This window comes from Cyprinodon variegatus, unplaced genomic scaffold, assembly GCF_000732505.1.
Source record: "Cyprinodon variegatus isolate N-32 unplaced genomic scaffold, C_variegatus-1.0 Scaffold936, whole genome shotgun sequence".
Taxonomy (NCBI): Eukaryota; Metazoa; Chordata; class Actinopteri; order Cyprinodontiformes; family Cyprinodontidae; genus Cyprinodon; species Cyprinodon variegatus.
The window spans coordinates 126,351-144,616 of NW_015151389.1; the positions used below are offsets into that span (position 1 = coordinate 126,351).

Genomic DNA, 18,266 nt, shown 5'->3' on the forward strand with positions numbered 1-18,266 from the left:
ATAAATAAATAATTATTTCTTTGATCGCAACATAGTGCTATAGTTTGTAGAAGTTCTTCCATATTTTTCTACGGGTCACTAGGATCTTATTACATCAGCTAAAAGAAGCACACCCTTGTATTAATTTCGCAAGAGTTGTTGGATCATTCGAGCCTTTGGCTATCTGCCCTGGTTCCATGTGAAGAGATGAATTACCTAAACTAAATGTAAAGACATTTGAAAAGGGAGAAAGAAGAAGCTCTGTTTCACGGCGAATGTTGAAATATTTATCAGAAGAAATATGCCAAGCTGAGCGATGAACTCTTTCCTCCCAAAAAGCACACATAATCTTCAGGAGCTTGTCAAATAAATCTGTTGGCACAACTTCTATTTATTTTTTCTGACCTAAGCAAGGACTTTCAGATATATCTCAAGCCAGTTTTATGGCCTAGCCCTTAAGTAATTTGGATTAGCTATGTTAGCAAAAAAAAAAAAAAAAAAATGTGATGCCTTACTTTTTGCAAGTTAGATCATAACATCACATATTTCCGTCAGGGTTTTGTTATAGAATTTAGTCATTCTGTTATTTGCATTATCCAAGTGAATCAGAATGTAAATACCAAAATGCCAAAAAGTTTGTTAAGGCTAGGGCTGCACAATTTAGCTTTCACCACAACAGTGAATATGTATGAATATCTCAAAGAACTTCCTAGAGTCTTATACCTAACTATTCAAGTTACATACAGGCATTAAAAAAATAAAAAATAATTGTACGTTTTTTCCAGTGGCTCGAAAGACTGTTGTTAATCCACCAAAATCAACTGTAAATGTAGAAGCTAAATTCCAAATGTATAGAATTCCACCTACAAACAAAAGCTAAAAGAGAACTGGATTATGTTGATATAACAAAAACAGCATTATATACAGCTTTGAATTAAAATTCTGCAAAAAAGCATTGTTTTGATTAAGCATATCATTATTTTTATTTTTTACTGAAATGTATACATCTTCAAATTATTTCTGTTCAGTGAGAAAAACCTTGTTGTGTGGGGCTGTTATCCTGCACTTATTTTCTTTAAAGACTCTACAGGTCAGAGTGTTTTGTTTCTGAAGTATATTTTTTGATGGTTTCCATCATCCAAGGTTCAGTTGGATAATAGTATTTACAGTACTTTTTATAACTTACAGGTGCATTCTTCATCCCTTACTTCCTTTTTCTTGTTACCTGTGGTGTCCCTCTGTTTGTCCTGGAAACATCGCTGGGCCAGTACACCAGTCAGGGAGGAATCATGTGCTGGAGAAAGATCTGCCCCTTGTTTGAAGATGAGCAAACCAACCTATTCAAAGCATAAATAAAATGTAGAAAGAAATGGTTACATTTAACAAGAAATCTAAAAAAAATTATTTGTTTTTCCAGGTATGGGATATGCCAGTCAGTTGATAATTTTTTATGGAAACATCAGCTATGTTGCGATTTTAGCCTGGGCATTCCTGTATTTCTTCTCGTCATTCTCTGGAAAGTTGCCATGGGCCAGCTGTAACAACACGTGGAATACAGGTAAATAATTCATTATTATAATAATCCAACACTATAATTGAACACTATAACATGCTGTTGTATTAAACCACATTAAGGTAAATAATGTTTTATAAGGACTTAAAACCTAGCAAAACCAAGTCAAGATGCACAAACTGTAGTGACAAGTTGGCATGTTTAACAAAGATTTGGTATATTTCAGATTGTTGTGTGGAAATAAACAACTATATTAAGACTGCCAACTGGACCGCACCTGTGAATGCATCATCGTCTGTTATAGAGTTTTGGCAGTAAGTCTCTATTATCAGGCTATTATTATTAATAATTATTAATAATACTTTCCTGTAAATAAAGGGAGTTAAAGTGGATGGATGGATCGATGGATAAATCGTTGTTTTGTTGTTTGTTTAATTTTTACGAAAAATGTATTTAGTTTCATTCAAAGTCTTTTCATGGAATTAAATTTTAGTCAGTCTTTGCCTACTATAACCAAATTTAAAAATAGAAGCCTCTTTCCAGACACCCTTTGAGAAGAAGTTTAGTCACATCTTGTAGAAAAAGTTATACTTGAATCAAAACAATGAAAACCAAAATGGACTGTGGTCAGCAGGGCCGTATGCAGGGCCCAAAAAATGCTGAGGTCAAGAGTCAGAACTTCTAGGCTTGTTCGGTAGCAGGCTCCCTCAGAGATGTTTTTAATTCCATTATTCAAATCTGTTCATTTTCAGAGTTTTTAGGAGCAAATACCTCATTGTGACTTTTGAAAGGTCTTGACTATGAATTTCTCTGTTTGTCATGATTTTATCGAAAGATCTGACCCACATGCAGAAAACCAAACAGAGAGACCAGGGGAAGGTTTAACAGGTTTATTGAGAACTGGTAGAGATGGGTCAAGTGCTGCTCTGAACACTGGCGAACCGGGACTGAAAAGAGAAGGGGAAGTTCCTGTGGTTAGTTCAGGCTCAGTGGGAAATTTGAGCTTCGATTTGCAAAAGGGCATAAAGGCAACAGGACTCACGTGTCCTGAAAAGGTGTCTTTCTCTGAATCCAGTAGGTGTGGGTTGTTCCAGTAATTAACTTGCTCATTGGAGGGTGGACAGGGATTACCCAGGTCGAGGTGTTTCCTTGAGGAATGGAGGAGCTTGCTGCCACTTAGATTTTCTATGGTACTTGAACAGTTTCTTGAGGAGATGAATCCCCTGCTCGGTGTGAAGCTCAAACAATCCTTTGGGGAAAAGTAGATCCAAACCTCCTGTTTGAATCCCCGGCTCAGTTTAAAGCTCAGATGGGCTAGAGTACCCAAAACTGGCAAACACTATGGCGTTGAGGTAGTGGCAGTCAGCAGCTTAAGAGTCCTCTGGTAATGAGGCAACCATCCGCAGGTGTGTGAGAAGGCCAACGAGAACCAGTGGCCACCTGGTGGTGGAGGGAAGACAAACAAAAACACAACCCACACAAACTGGATTCCTAACACTGTTCCTCCTCTCCTGTCTCCCCTGCTAGACATTTCAGACATTAAAAATTGATGATTGATGATTTTAATGTCATCTTTCGAAGCTTAAGTCTATAACTGCTTAGAAATATGTCACAAATGACATTCCAGTATAACTGAAATGTCAGTTGAAATTAGTTGTTTCATATATACATGAGTATTTCAAATAGACCTTCAGACCCTATTACAATATTAAAGGAATAGTACACCCAAAACATGATTAGCCTTCATTTTCTACTCACCCCCATGCTGAACAACACTCTGGAGTACTTTTTTNAAAGCAGTCAGAGTCATAACAAATTACACACACTTTGGTTAACAGTAACATGTTATGAATAAACCTTGAGAAAGAACCTGATTTGTTATGGGGAGAAGCTATGTCTGGTCTACAAGCACCAGCCTGGAGAGAAATGTGTGGCCTTGAGAGAGGAACACACTGAGTGAAAAAGCTCAAACAATCCTTTGGGGAAAAGTAGATCCAGACCTCCTGTTTGAATCCCCAGCTCAGTTTGAAGCTCATATGATTCTTCCAGGGGGGAAAGGGCCAAAACATCCAGTTTGCAGGATGACTTCCCGCCGAGAGGCAAAGACAACAAAACAAAAAGGTTAAGACTCAGGTTGACAAAAACTCAGTTTCACTCAGCAAAACTCAGCTTGGCTAGAGTACCCAAAACTGGCAAACACTATGGCGTAGAGGTAGTGGCAGTCAGCAGCTTAAGAGTCCTCTGGAAATGAATCAACCATCCGCAAATGTGTGAGAAGGCCAACGAGAACCAGGCGAGAACCTGGTGGTGGAGGGAGGACAAAAAAAACACAATCCACACAAACTGGATTCCTAACACTGTCCCTCCTCTCCTGTCTCCCCTGCTTGACATTTCAGACATTATAAACATGAATTTAATGTCATCTTTCGAAGCTTAACTGCTTAGAAATATGTCACAAATGACATTCCAGTATAATTGAAATGTCAGTTGAAATTAGTTGTTTTATATATACATGAGTATTTCAAATAGACCTCAGGACCCTATTACAATATTATGTTGATTATGGTGTCTTATATTTCAATTGAGTTCAGTTTATTTATATAGTGCCAAAATACAACACATGTCATCTCAAATCACTTTACAGTTCACCAGATCATACAGTCAGATTTATTAAATGTTTTCTATCCAAGGGAAACCAATTGATTGCATTGACTCATTGACTCGAAGGTCAATCCCTCAAACTAAGCATGCTTGTGCCAAAAGTGGAGAGATAAACCTCCCTTTAAACAGGAAGAAACCTCCAGCAGAACAATGCTCAGTGTGAGAGGCCATCTGCCGAGGACGACTGGGGTTCAAGGAGACAGACACAGAGATACAAAAGGCAACTGTAAAAGGCGGCCCTGTCCAGAAAACACACAGCCAGGCAGACAAGCTCCTTACCAGATCCCATGTCAGAAGATGAAGAGAGCACATCCAGCCAGTCACAGAGAAACATGACTTCACAGAAAAACAGACTGATCTGGAACATCTATAGACAAAAGTGTTGATGGCAGCAGCACAGCTGATATTACTCTCCAGGATGGTGTCACAGCCAAACAGGAACAGATGAGGCGAAGCTAGTTGTATAACATTCTTATTATAATCTTACAGAATTTTCAGTTATCATGCATTAAACATCCAATTTTTTAAAACAGTTCAGGTACAGTATCTCTGGCTCTCCCTCTAACCCTCTCTTCATTGCTCCTCTTGCTGCTTGGCTCAAAGAGGCGCTCAGTTTGACTCAGCATTTTCTCCCTATTCTGTTTTTCCTTTAGTGAAGAATATCAATACAGTCAAAAGTTAAACTGATAGCATTTCAACATTATGTTTCAATGCCGGTGAACTTAACTTGTAGTCCCGGTTAATGACTCACGTTTATAATTTGACACTAGACTGTGTGAGACAACAGAAATGCTGCACTAGGTGAATAAATTGAATACATGTACATGTATGGTCAAAAAAACTCAGCCAAATTTAAGTTTTTAATTTTTTTTAACTTTCACATTGTTTTCTGTTCTTCTGAGATTGTTCCATGGGTAAATATACTACAGCCTATATTAGTCTTTAGTGAAAGACTTTTACACCCTGTTTGTAAAAAGGAGCGCTACCGCAGGTCGTTCTTCCCTGCTGCCACCAGACCATACAGTGCCCTCCACAATTATTGGCACCCCTGTTTAAGATGTGGTTAAGGACTTCAAAAAATTCTCCTTTTTTTAAACAACAAGAACCCAAAAAGTGAAAAATCCAAACTTTTAAGTACATTACTTTGGTGGTAAAAATAAACTCATACATTTAGAAAATAAAAAATGTGAAATCATGTGTTCCACAATAATTGGCACCCCTGATGTTAATACTTTGTACAGCCCACTTTGCAAACAAGACAGCACCTAATCTCCTCCTATAACATTTCACAAGATTGGAGAACACAGAGAGAGGGATCTTTGACCATTCCTCTTTGCACAATCTTTCTAGATCATCCAGTGTCCTGGGTCCTCTCTTGTGCACTCTCCTCTTTAGCTCGCCCCACAGGTTTTCGATTGGGTTGAGGTCTGGAGACTGAGAAGGCCATTGGAGGACCTTGATTTTGTGACTGCTGAACCATTTTTTGGGCACATGTTTTAGAACATTATCCTGCTGAAAGACCCAATGACGACCCATCTTCAGCTTTTTGGCAGAGGCCATTAGGTTTTCATTTAAAATATCCTGGTATTTCAAAGCATTCATGATGCCATGCATCCTAACAAGGTTCCCAGGGCCTTTGGATGAGGAACAGGCCCACAGCATTACAGATCCTCCACCCTACTTCCCCATGGGCTTGAGGTGCTTTTCGGCATTTTCATCTTCTGTTTTACGCCAGACCCACTTAGAGCGTTTTTTTGCCAAAAAGCTCAATCTTAGTCTCATCTGACCAAAGCACGCAATCCCAGTTGAAGTCCCAGTGCCGCTGAGCAAACTCCAGATGTTTATGTTTATGAGTGTTGGTGAGAAATGAGAAAAGGCTTTTTCCTTGCATGCCTTCCAAACAGCTCGTTGGCATGTAGAGAGCGTCTGATGGTTGTTTCAGAGATTTTGTGAAGCCCAAGATTCCACTCTTTGTTGCAATTGTGTGACAGCAAGCGTAGGACTTTTTTTTTACTTCTCTTACTATCCTCCTCACTGTGCATTATGGCAAGATAAACTTGGGACCTCTTCCAGCCTTGTTTGTTCCTCCAGTTTTTTTAAACTTCTTAGTGAATCATATGACTGTAGATACAGGCAAGTTAAGATGAGTGGCTATTTTCTAGTAACCGCTGCCTGACTTATGAAGGTCAACGCACATCTGTCTTACTTGAATTGTGTGTTCCTATGTCTTTGCCATCCTGACGAATTGGTAAGGGAATTAGGCCTCTGCGTCACGTCATATTTATACCCCAGGGAAACAGGAAGTCATGAATTACTAATTAAAAGTTCCTAGATACCCTGAACAACTTTAGCAACTACAGAAAAATACATTTAAAGGAAATCAATAAACATTTTTGTGGAATTGTTAGTGGTGCCAATAATTGTGGGAAACATGATTTCATGTTTTTTATTTTCTAAATGGGTGATTTTATTTTTACCACCAAAATAATGTACTTAAATAAAAGGTTGGATTTTTCTCTTTTTTTGCATTTGGGTTCTTTGTTGTTTAAAAGAAAAGTTGTGGTAAAGTTGTAGGCTTTCTTGTAATCAATCCAGGCAATGCTCAGGTTAGTGTTTCAGGTTCTGCAGTCTTGAGCGACTCTTGGTCTACCAGGAACTGATCCATGTGCCCACTTATCTTAGCAGCTATGATCCAGAACATGAGCGTCTACATTATGGAGAGGCCATTTATTGGCCGATAATTGGATGAGACTGTACCTTCTGAGTGATCCTTCAGGATGAGGATTATGTGCCCGTTAGCCATTCGGAGTGGTTCCCATTTCTCAGCAGCTGGTTGATTTGCGCTGCAAAGTGTTCATTGAGTGCCATGAGTTTCTTAAGCCAGTAGGCGTGTATCATGTCGGGGCCGATGCTGTCCAGTTTTTCATATCTGAAACTCTTTCTTGGATGTCAGCCACTGTGATGGTGACTGGATTCTGTTCAGGGAGGTTGCTGAGGTTCTCTCTCAGAGCCACCAACCACTGTACATCACTGTAGTGTGTTGCCTCTTTCTCCCATATGCCTTTCCAATACTTTTCAGTTTCCGGCCTTGGTGGGGCTGTTCTATTATTACTGTCCTGGCACTGATTGTTCACTTTCACTGGTGGAGTTGAGAACAGTTTACCTTTCTGGCTTCATTGTCTCTCGTGTACTTCTTTAGGTGGCTGGCCAAGGCTTGGAGCCTTTGTTTGGCAGTTTCCAGGGCTTCAGGTATGGGCATCTGGCCGTACTTGGGTACTTGCTCCCTAATACTTGCTTTTTCATTGCACCTTTTAGGGCCTCTGCCAACTGACTCACTTCTGTCCATGTTGCCTTGATATTAGCCTCCAGCCTTCTTTTCCGTGGTGTAATTTAATCACATGGTTGTTCTTACAGGCAAGCATCTCTAGGATCACTGCTGCTGTGCTGTATATCAGCTCATTTGTGTCAGTGATGGTTGATGTAGGAATTATTTGCAGAGCTGTATTCACGTCTTCTAGAAGACTTTCTCGTGGTACTTTACTTAGTCTATCTAACTGCCATTATCTAATTTATTTCAGGTCAGACGCTGCCTCTTTCAGCGTGGTTGCGCTTATTGGGGCATTGTACCCAATCTCTGGTGGGAGGGTTAGTGTTAACTCCCCTCTGACCTGGGACCCGGGTTCCCTGGTTCCTCCTTACCAGAACAGGGGTTTCGGACCTCTTCAATCTCAAGTTGTGAGAACAGTTCCCGTTTATGGATGTCAGAACATTGAGCTACTAGTTGTTTCACCATGAATGTGGACTGTGGGTTTTGAAGTGACAAATTCTCCCGCATCCTTCGCATGTAGCACCTCTGACTAGGAGCCCTGTTCTTGAATCTCACTCATTTCCATCTTGTTCCAGTAGCCCATTTTTTTATCAAGGTGCTCTGGTTCCCCAGCACCTGATGCAGACCTTGTTTGGCCAGGAGACTTCTGAGCCAGCATGTCATTCATTTCGTTGTCTCTCATCATTGTTTGAGGTAGGCATTACTGAGAAGGGTCTTGCCCGAGGACCCACACTGGTCTTGGTCCATCCCTGGGTTTTTTTTGTAGATTGAATCCAGCAGTCTGACAAAAATAGATAGTAGCCCTAAACTGCAATTCAGGGGTACTGTAAATGCTCTCAAAGATTATAATTGATTCCATAGCAGACCTCTGATCCCATTACATTTATACCATCAAATTTGCACTGTAAATCAGGAGGAGGACGTTTTGTAGCTAACACCATATGGATTGGTCCCACCAAAACCCCAACAAAAAGTATTTTTATTCTTCAGCAATAGTATCTAAGTGCCACTTGATTGTATCTCTTATCTTATATTTGTTGGCTTTTTTGTTCTTTTCACATCTCTCCTTGCAGATGATAAAGCAGACTGAAGATCATTGTCTCCCTTTCATCTCTTCTTTCTTTCATCTTTCACCTTTTTCTACTTACAATGATGTGTCCATATAATTTGCAATACTCCCTGCATAACCATAAAAGCTATTTATATTCATATACCAAGTTTAAAAAATGTATTTATTAGGCAGGAGGGTTTAAAAACAATTCTGCATAATGCACCTGTCTAATCATGATAAATAGTATTTTCAGAAAGTTTTATAGAATATAAATGAATTCTAAAGTTTTGTGTATTACTAATTTTCCTCACATTTGTACTGACAACTCAATCATTTGAAAGAGGTTCAGATGGGAGAAAAAGTCTAAAACGAGTGAAAAAGGTTATTTCCACATATTGAAAAGATTAATTCAAACACCTGTCTTGAAAACAAAAGAAGAAAAAAGAGGTTGCACTCTGCTGTTACTCTATTAACATGTCACAACAAACTAAAGGAAATGTTATCTGATTATAAAGATTTATAACAGGCATGCAGCTTTAAGTATGTGTTTACCACCACTTACAGTAAATCTGCTTACAGGCGACGGGTGTTAAACATATCCACGGGCATAGAGGCCTTGGGAACCATTCGGTGGGATCTTACATTGTGCCTTTTTCTGTCCTGGATCATCTGCTACTTCTGTGTGTGGAAAGGAGTGAGATCCACAGGAAAGGTAAGGCTACAATAAACAATATGCTTTGCGTTCTTTAAACTTAATCATATTTTTTATTTAGAAAACAATCAATGGTCACAGTTTGAATAACTTCGTTAAAAACTGTAATACTTTGCTTGATTAAAAGTTTTACAAATACCCAGGTTCTGGGTAATTCTAAACCCTAATACAAAAACAAAGTTTGTGGCTTTTATGAAGTAATATAGGGATTTTAGTCAGCAAAGCTCTCCTGTCTTTGCCTTGGATTAAAAGCTAAGAGAGGGGAAGCAAATGGAAACAATGTATTGAAGCTCTTTAGAGATTCACTAGGGGGAAAAAAACAGCTACACAGAGGAATAAAGAACCCCACTATTTTTCCAAATCATGGAGTTTTCATTCATAAAGAACAAGATCTTAAAGATGTGAAACAGCAAAATTTGGACTTGGCTGGGTTTTGTTTCTATAATGTGGTATTAATTTGTGCGGATATCTGAAACTTGGCGGAGGTTTTGTTACATTCCAACACAGGATTTTGGATTTCTGGATGTTCCAGATCAATTGAATATTTGGATTATAATGGAGCCTAAAGCGTCTGACACGATTTATTTCCATGAGATATTGCATATTAAAACACCAAGACATTTTACAGCGAAGTTGAAGTACATGAGTTATTTCCTNCATTACATTTATACCATCAAATTTGCACTGTAAATCAGGAGGAGGACGTTTTGTAGCTAACACCATATGGATTGGTCCCACCAAAACCCCAACAAAAAGTATTTTTATTCTTCAGCAATAGTATCTAAGTGCCACTTGATTGTATCTCTTATCTTATATTTGTTGGCTTTTTTGTTCTTTTCACATCTCTCCTTGCAGATGATAAAGCAGACTGAAGATCATTGTCTCCCTTTCATCTCTTCTTTCTTTCATCTTTCACCTTTTTCTACTTACAATGATGTGTCCATATAATTTGCAATACTCCCTGCATAACCATAAAAGCTATTTATATTCATATACCAAGTTTAAAAAATGTATTTATTAGGCAGGAGGGTTTAAAAACAATTCTGCATAATGCACCTGTCTAATCATGATAAATAGTATTTTCAGAAAGTTTTATAGAATATAAATGAATTCTAAAGTTTTGTGTATTACTAATTTTCCTCACATTTGTACTGACAACTCAATCATTTGAAAGAGGTTCAGATGGGAGAAAAAGTCTAAAACGAGTGAAAAAGGTTATTTCCACATATTGAAAAGATTAATTCAAACACCTGTCTTGAAAACAAAAGAAGAAAAAAGAGGTTGCACTCTGCTGTTACTCTATTAACATGTCACAACAAACTAAAGGAAATGTTATCTGATTATAAAGATTTATAACAGGCATGCAGCTTTAAGTATGTGTTTACCACCACTTACAGTAAATCTGCTTACAGGCGACGGGTGTTAAACATATCCACGGGCATAGAGGCCTTGGGAACCATTCGGTGGGATCTTACATTGTGCCTTTTTCTGTCCTGGATCATCTGCTACTTCTGTGTGTGGAAAGGAGTGAGATCCACAGGAAAGGTAAGGCTACAATAAACAATATGCTTTGCGTTCTTTAAACTTAATCATATTTTTTATTTAGAAAACAATCAATGGTCACAGTTTGAATAACTTCGTTAAAAACTGTAATACTTTGCTTGATTAAAAGTTTTACAAATACCCAGGTTCTGGGTAATTCTAAACCCTAATACAAAAACAAAGTTTGTGGCTTTTATGAAGTAATATAGGGATTTTAGTCAGCAAAGCTCTCCTGTCTTTGCCTTGGATTAAAAGCTAAGAGAGGGGAAGCAAATGGAAACAATGTATTGAAGCTCTTTAGAGATTCACTAGGGGGAAAAAAACAGCTACACAGAGGAATAAAGAACCCCACTATTTTTCCAAATCATGGAGTTTTCATTCATAAAGAACAAGATCTTAAAGATGTGAAACAGCAAAATTTGGACTTGGCTGGGTTTTGTTTCTATAATGTGGTATTAATTTGTGCGGATATCTGAAACTTGGCGGAGGTTTTGTTACATTCCAACACAGGATTTTGGATTTCTGGATGTTCCAGATCAATTGAATATTTGGATTATAATGGAACCTAAAGCGTCTGACAAGATTTATTTCCATGAGATATTGCATATTAAAACACCAAGACATTTTACAGCGAAGTTGAAGTACATGAGTTATTTCCTTACTAGGGGTGTAAATCACATCCATCATGGCGATTCGATTCAGTATCGATTTCCTGATCCAACGTTTCGATTATTTTTGATACTCAAGAATACACCACGATGCGATTCGATTCGATAAATCAATTAATCAGTTATTTTTTTTTTTTTTTTTTTACACCTTACAGGCTAAACAAAGTTCCAAGTTTGAAATAAATCAATGAAAGCTGTAATATTGTTATGCATTTTTTTTTTTTAGAAACAACAGCAAATAACAGAAGTAGAAAAGTTGCAACAAAAAATACTGCAAAAATACTGCACAAAATCAGTGCAATGAGTGCAATTCAATACCTCGGCTCCAGACGTCCCCGCCCCCAAACTAAAAAGCCCACTTCTGTATTGATAGGATCAATACCTAAAAGATGATAACATTAGCCAACCTTGCTATCACCACTGTCGTCTCTCTTTGACCAAAAGGGGTGAACGCCTGTACAGATAGTGGACTTCCTGCAAGTTAAAATGATCAAAAGTTAAGCTGTTCCTGTGGCTCTGTAAGAGTCACCATACCATTTCTTTGTTAAAGTGATGGAGCCACTGCCTGTCCTAGGACAGAGTGGAAAATGTAGGTTCTGTATCTTCCTGTCTCTACCTGCAGCACGGTGAGTATTATATACAGCAGCTTTATAAATTAAGGATGCTGCGTCAGCAGCATAACCGTTTGAAATGAATGGCAGGTGGGTGAACTTCCTGAATACTGCAATGAATAATCAAAAGAAAGTAATATTAGGAAATATAAAGATATAAACTGTATTTCTTTGCAAATAAGAAAAAAAAGTTTTTAAAAAATGCTCTTGCCATAGCTTCTGCAGGCGAGGATCGGACCGCCAGGGTCCCCTCCCCCGGCCGCCACCCAACACACATTGCACCCGACCCCTCTGGCCCCCCTCACGGGTGGTGGGCCCATGTAAGGGGGGACCCATGTTTACTCTTCGGGCTGAGCCCGGCTGGGCCCCATGGGTAAAAGCCCGGCCACCAGGCGCTCACCATCATGCCCCCCCTCCAGGCCTGGCTCCAGAGTGGTGCCCCGGTGAGGGAACACCGAATACCGAATCCAAATATCGTACTCATCATAAGGGTCTTTGGGCTGCGCTTTGTCTGGTTCCTCACCTAGTGTGTGAGGCTGAGAGGTTCCGGCTAGAAACGACGCATGGTTCTGGTTCTGGAACGAGTCTCCTTGAGAGGGGCTGGACATACCTCCACTCTGGAGTTGCCCACGGTGAGAGGAGCCAGGCAGGAGTGGGCATACTTTTTGCCCCCCATCTCGGCGCCTGTACGTTGTGGTTCACCACGGTAAACGAGAGGGTAGCCTCCCTCCGCCTACGGTTGGGGGGGCGGGTTCTGACTGTTGTCTGTGCTTACAGGCCGAACAACAGTTCAGATTACCCACCCTTCTTGGAGTCCTTAGAGGGGGTACTGAAGGGTGCCCCTCCTGGGGACTCCCTTGTCCTGCTGGGGGACTTCAACGCTCACGTGGGCAATGACAGTGAGACCTGGAGGGGCGTGGTTGGGAGGAATGGCCGCCCCGATCTGAACTCGAGTGGTGTTCTGTTGTTGGACTTCTGTGCTCATCATGGATTGTCCATAACGAACACTATGTTCAAGCATAAGGGTGTCCATATGTGCACTTGGCACCAGGACACCCTAGGCCCCAGTTCGATGATCGACTTTGTCATCGTTTCATTGGACTTGCGGCCGTATGTCTTGGACACTCAGGTGAAGAGAGGTGCGGAGCTTTCCACTGACCACTACCTGGTGGTGAGTTGGCTCCGGTGGTGGGGGAGGATGCTGGTCAGACCTGGCAGGCCCAAACGTGTTGTGAGGGTCTGCTGGGAACATCTGGCGGAGTCCCCTGTTAGGTGGGGCTTTAACTCCATCTCCGGCAGAACTTCGAACACATCCCGGGGGAGGTGGGGGACATTGAATCCAAGTGGACCATGTTCCGTTCCTCCATTGTTGAGGTGGCTTATCTGAGCTTGAGGTTGTCGGTGCCTGTTGTGGCGGCAACCCTCAAACCCATTGGTGGACACCTGCGGTGAGGGATGCTGTGAGGTTGAAGAAGGAGTCCTATCGGGCCCTATTGGCCTGTGGGACTCCGGAATCAGCTGATGAGTACCGGCGGGCGAAGCGGCATGCGGCCCGGGTGGTTGCTGAGGCAAAAACTTGGCTGTGGGAGGAGTTTCAAAAGGCTATGGAGAAAGACTTCCGTACGGCTCTGAAGCAATTCTGGTCCGCCATCCGGTGTCTCAGGAGGGGGAAGCGGTGCAGCACCAACACTATAATGGGCATGGTGTGCTGCTGACCTCGACTCGGGACGTTGTGGGTCGGTGGGCGGAATACTTCGAAGACCTCCTCAATCCCACCAACATGCCTTCCATTGAGGAAGCTGGGCCTGGGGACTCTGGACTGGGCTCTCCAATCTCTGTGGGCGAGGTCACTGAGGTGGTTAAAAAGTTCCTCGTGGTAGGGCCCTGGAGGTGGATGAGATCCCCCTGGAGTTCCTCAAGGTCCTGGATGTTGTAGGGTTGTGTTGGGTGACACGACTCTGCAACATTGCATGGACATCGGGGGCAGTTCCCCTGGATTGGCAGACTGGGGTGGTGGTCCCCCTATTCAAAAAGGGGGACCGGAGGGTGTGCTCCAATTACAGGGGAGTCACACTCTTAAGCCTCCCCGGCAAGGTCTATTCGGGGGTGCTGGAGAGGAGGGTCAGTCGGATAGTCGAACCTCAGATTTAGGAAGAGCAGTGTGGTTTTCATCCTGGTCGTGGAACACTGGACTAGCTCTACACCCTCAGCAGGGTCCTGGAGGGTACATGGGAGTTCGCCCAACCAGTCTACATGTGCTTTGTGGACTTGGAAAAGGCATTTGACCGTGTACCTCGGGGAGCCCTGTGGGGGGTTCTCCGGTGCCGGGCCCTTTGATATGGGCTGTCAGGTCCCTTTATGAATGGTGTCAAAGTCTGGCCCACATTGCCGGCAGTAAGTCGGGCTCGTTTCCGGTGAGAGTTGGACTCCGCCAGGGCTGCCCTTTGTCACCGATTCTGTTGTTGTGCAAAAATAATGTCCTGCAGATAATGAATAGAAAGGACCTAGAACTGGAGTTATAGTTAATTATTTATCCTATTCAACATCGAAGGCAAAATCAATTTAGTGTTCTTAGGTGGATAATTGTAGCCTTGAATTATCTACTTACCGGTTGCTGATTCACAACTGGAGGGCTCCTGGACCGGCTGTTAAAATCCAGGTATCCACTAGTCTAGTGGCCCAGGTTAAGTATCAGCAAAGCTATTAAATTATCAATAAAGAACCTTCTATCTCTGTTTATTCGTACTATTACCAAAAGGGGGTGGATTCACCCTGAGTGATAAACCCTCCGTTATATGAACGACCAAAACCACTACAGATTAACCAATAATGTCTTTATTCTAATAATTCAGGATTACAGAAATCTAACATCTATGCAAACACTACACGCTACTAGAAAAATAAACACGAGGTAGATTAAATGACTAGTTTAAAAGAAAATCGAAAATAAACAATTAAACGAGATAGAAAACAAAGAAATAAAACCATAAGAGTCAGTTTACTGGCGTCTGAGATTGTCCAAAATTTTCCAGATATTAATACATTCACTATTGTCCGCTAGCAGCAGGTATAATAGTGCAATTTCTCATGTAAACTAATACATCCCACCTTAAATCAGCAAATGCTTAAATGCATTAACAAAGCAGCAGGTATGATGATAACTGTGCAATTGATCATGTAACATTAACACATCCAGCTTAGTATTGGTAAAATTATTAAACATGTATTAACAATAGGAGCAGAAATTGTTTAGCAAAACCCCTTTTTGCCTGACAATGTAGCGATGTGTGTGAATGGGTGTAGCTAAATGAGGGACCACCCCCCTTTGTTCTCCACGCAGTGAGGGGAACAAAGAGAAATGGGGGAGGGACAACCTATAATCATAATGGGGGCAACCACGGGGACCCCACGTGGCTGAATGTGATAACTTTATGACTATCTCAAAGCAGAAACAACAAAGAGGACAGGAAAGCCCAGAAAGAAAATAAAGAAACACACACTTATTTCAACCAAATGAACAAACTCTTAATCAGCACAGATAAAAAAAAACATCAGCATTAATTCAAAACCCTGACTCTGCCTGTCTCTCGCCTGAGCAGCACTTCTAATGCATCAAAAGGAAAGTAAATTGATTTTACTGTGAGATGCGTCTTTGTCCGTGGGAGGCTGGCATTTCCACGACAACCGCAGCTTGGTTTCTGCCGCGCAGAGGGTTCTCTGCCACCGGTCCGCCCCTCGGGAAAGTTCAGTCAGTTCGGGGCTGCAGCAGAGGGCTTGATATACTCACGAGTTGAAAAGGAGGGATTTTAAGAGGTGATTGGCAAGAGAGCGTCCTCTCAGCCGGTTCGTCCAAGGAAGGGGGAAAACAAAACTCCGCGGTCAGCTTCAAAGGCTTCTGTCTCCCCAGTCAGCGCAGCCGCTATGCACGATGGAACACTGCGATCCGTGACTTTTGACGCAGGAAAACGAAAGCTACTTCCAGTCAGCTTTCTTCTGGTATTTCACGTGAAATAAGTCTCTCCTGGCGGGCTCCAAACCCATGGAAAAAGAGAGAGAAAAATTTCTGCTGTTGGCTTTTAAACCATGTGTGACACGGGAGCACTTCCTGTGGAAGTATCGGCTGATTGGTCTGTGCCATGAGTGACGTGGGGGAACTTCCTGTTGTAGTATTCGGCTGATTGGTCCATTTGAGGTGGCCGCCTCCCACAGTGGGCCGGGTCTTCTTTGTTCTTGTTTTGGCAGGAATCCTTTGTTCTCCTTTGTTTGTTGAGAAGAAGAGGAGGGGGATGGGTTCAGATCATCCAACTGGTTGTGGCTCCATCTTGGGTAATATATCCCAACACTGTTCATTACCTTCATGGACAGAATTTCTAGGCGTAGCCAAGGTGTTGAGGGGATCCGTTTTGGTGGCCTTAGGATTGCATCTCTGCTTTTTGCACATGATGCAGTCCTATAGGCTTCATCAGGTCGTGATCTGCAGCTCTCGGTGGATTGGTTCGCAGCCAAGTGTGAAGCGGCCGGGATGGGGATCAGTGCCTCCAAATCCGAGGCCATGGTCGTGAGTCAGAAAAGGGTAGAGTGCCTTCTCCGGGTCACGGGGGTGTCCTGCCTCAAGTGGAGGAGTTTAAGTATCTCGGGATCTTGTTCACGAATGAGGGAAGAAGGGAGCGGGGGATCGACAGGTGGATTGGTGCAGCGTCTGCCATGAAGCGGGCGCTGTACCAGTCCGTCGTGGTGAAGAGAGAGCTGAGTCACCCTGAGTCTCCCTTGTTCACTTAAGCAAAAAAAGGTGAGATCACAGTTGGTGGGAAAAATGCAGAAGACTGAATGCTCTGTTCTTACTTGAACTAGCTGCCAGAATTGGAGGGTGGTAGATGGTTCCAGTTGTGGGGATCTTGGCTTGTTGAAGGTGGACGAGACGTTGGACGGCAGACAGGTGAGTTTATGGTAGCACAGAGGAGCAGCGTAGCAGATTGTCAACTGGAGACTTTGATGTGGTCTGAGCTCAGAGGAGAGGAGTTGTGGAACTCTCTTCATCTCGAGAGGTTTTCTTCCAGGGCTGGGAGGACTTGAAAAATCCCTGAGGATCTGAAGGTTTCCTGACGAAGATTCACAAGAAACAAAGGGTAAGAGCATGAATAAAGTTTATTCGTGCTTCAAAAGTTCAGAGAATAACTCAGCAAAGCTCAGATGGGCTAGAGTAATCAAAACAGGCAACAAGAGGTGATGACAGTCAGTTACACATATACTCCTCTGAGGTGATGATGACTCGTTGCAGGTGTGGCTAGTTGAAACGTGTAGGCAAGCCCTCCAAGACAGAGTAACCAGATGGCAGCATCTGGTGGACAAAAGGAGGAACTGAAATGGAAAACAAACTAATGGCCAATTTGTTATGGTCCGGCTCTTAAACCATAACAAATGAAAGGGAAGCAACACTAGGGATAACTTAAATAGGGAATTTATTTAACAAAAATCATAACTGGTTGGGGAAGAAAGGGAGAAGGGGGGAGAGAGTGGCAGGGAGACAGAAAGAAAATAAGGGGCTTAGACAAAGAAAGTGGTACATCTTAAAGTGGATCTGACGTCATCTGGAGACACTGGCCAGCTGCCTCCACTTCCAATCAACACCAATTAAGGAGTCCAAAACATGGAGGTTAGAGACCCAGAGGAAAAGGCCTTGGGCCGTAACACCCCGCAAACTGAAACCCAACGATACCGTGATTTCCATTCCTCCAAAATAAACAAACCAGTCAACCCATGAGCGGTCTTCAGGACTGTAGCCCTCCCAGTCCACCAGGTATTGCCAACCCCGCCCGCACCGGTGGGCATCCACAATCTGGCAAACCGTGTAGGTAGGGTGGCCTTCATTGTCCAAAAGGGGAGGGGGCTCAGCTGGGGGGCACAACGGGCTGGACTGGACAGGTTTAATCTGAGACATGAAATGTTGGGTGGATACGAAGGGAAGAAGGCAGGCGCAGATGGACTACAGATGGGCCAACAATCCTTTAAATTTCATAAGGGCCAATGAAACGAGGGGATAACTTCCTGGACATAGACTTTAATGGGATGTTTTTAGTGGAGAGCCAAACCCTCTGACAATGAGCAAACGTAGGGGCAACCCTCCTTCCACGGTCCGCCCCTTGGACAATTTTGCTCCGCCGTATGGTTCAGGGCAGTGAAAGTCTTGTCTCAGATGGCCTT

General features: G+C 42.3%; 1 protein-coding gene across 1 annotated transcript in view; it reads left to right on the top strand.

The window, feature by feature from the left end:
* Positions 1 to 18,266, top strand: part of LOC107100095 (sodium- and chloride-dependent GABA transporter 2-like) — a 44,062-nt gene that overhangs the window by 8,624 nt on the left and 17,172 nt on the right. Inside the window, exons 2-5 of the mRNA XM_015398461.1 lie at positions 1,168 to 1,302; positions 1,397 to 1,537; positions 1,719 to 1,806; positions 9,112 to 9,244. Of these exons, the coding sequence (XP_015253947.1) occupies positions 1,168 to 1,302; positions 1,397 to 1,537; positions 1,719 to 1,806; positions 9,112 to 9,244 (497 nt within the window). The remainder of the gene's footprint in view (positions 1 to 1,167; positions 1,303 to 1,396; positions 1,538 to 1,718; positions 1,807 to 9,111; positions 9,245 to 18,266) is intronic.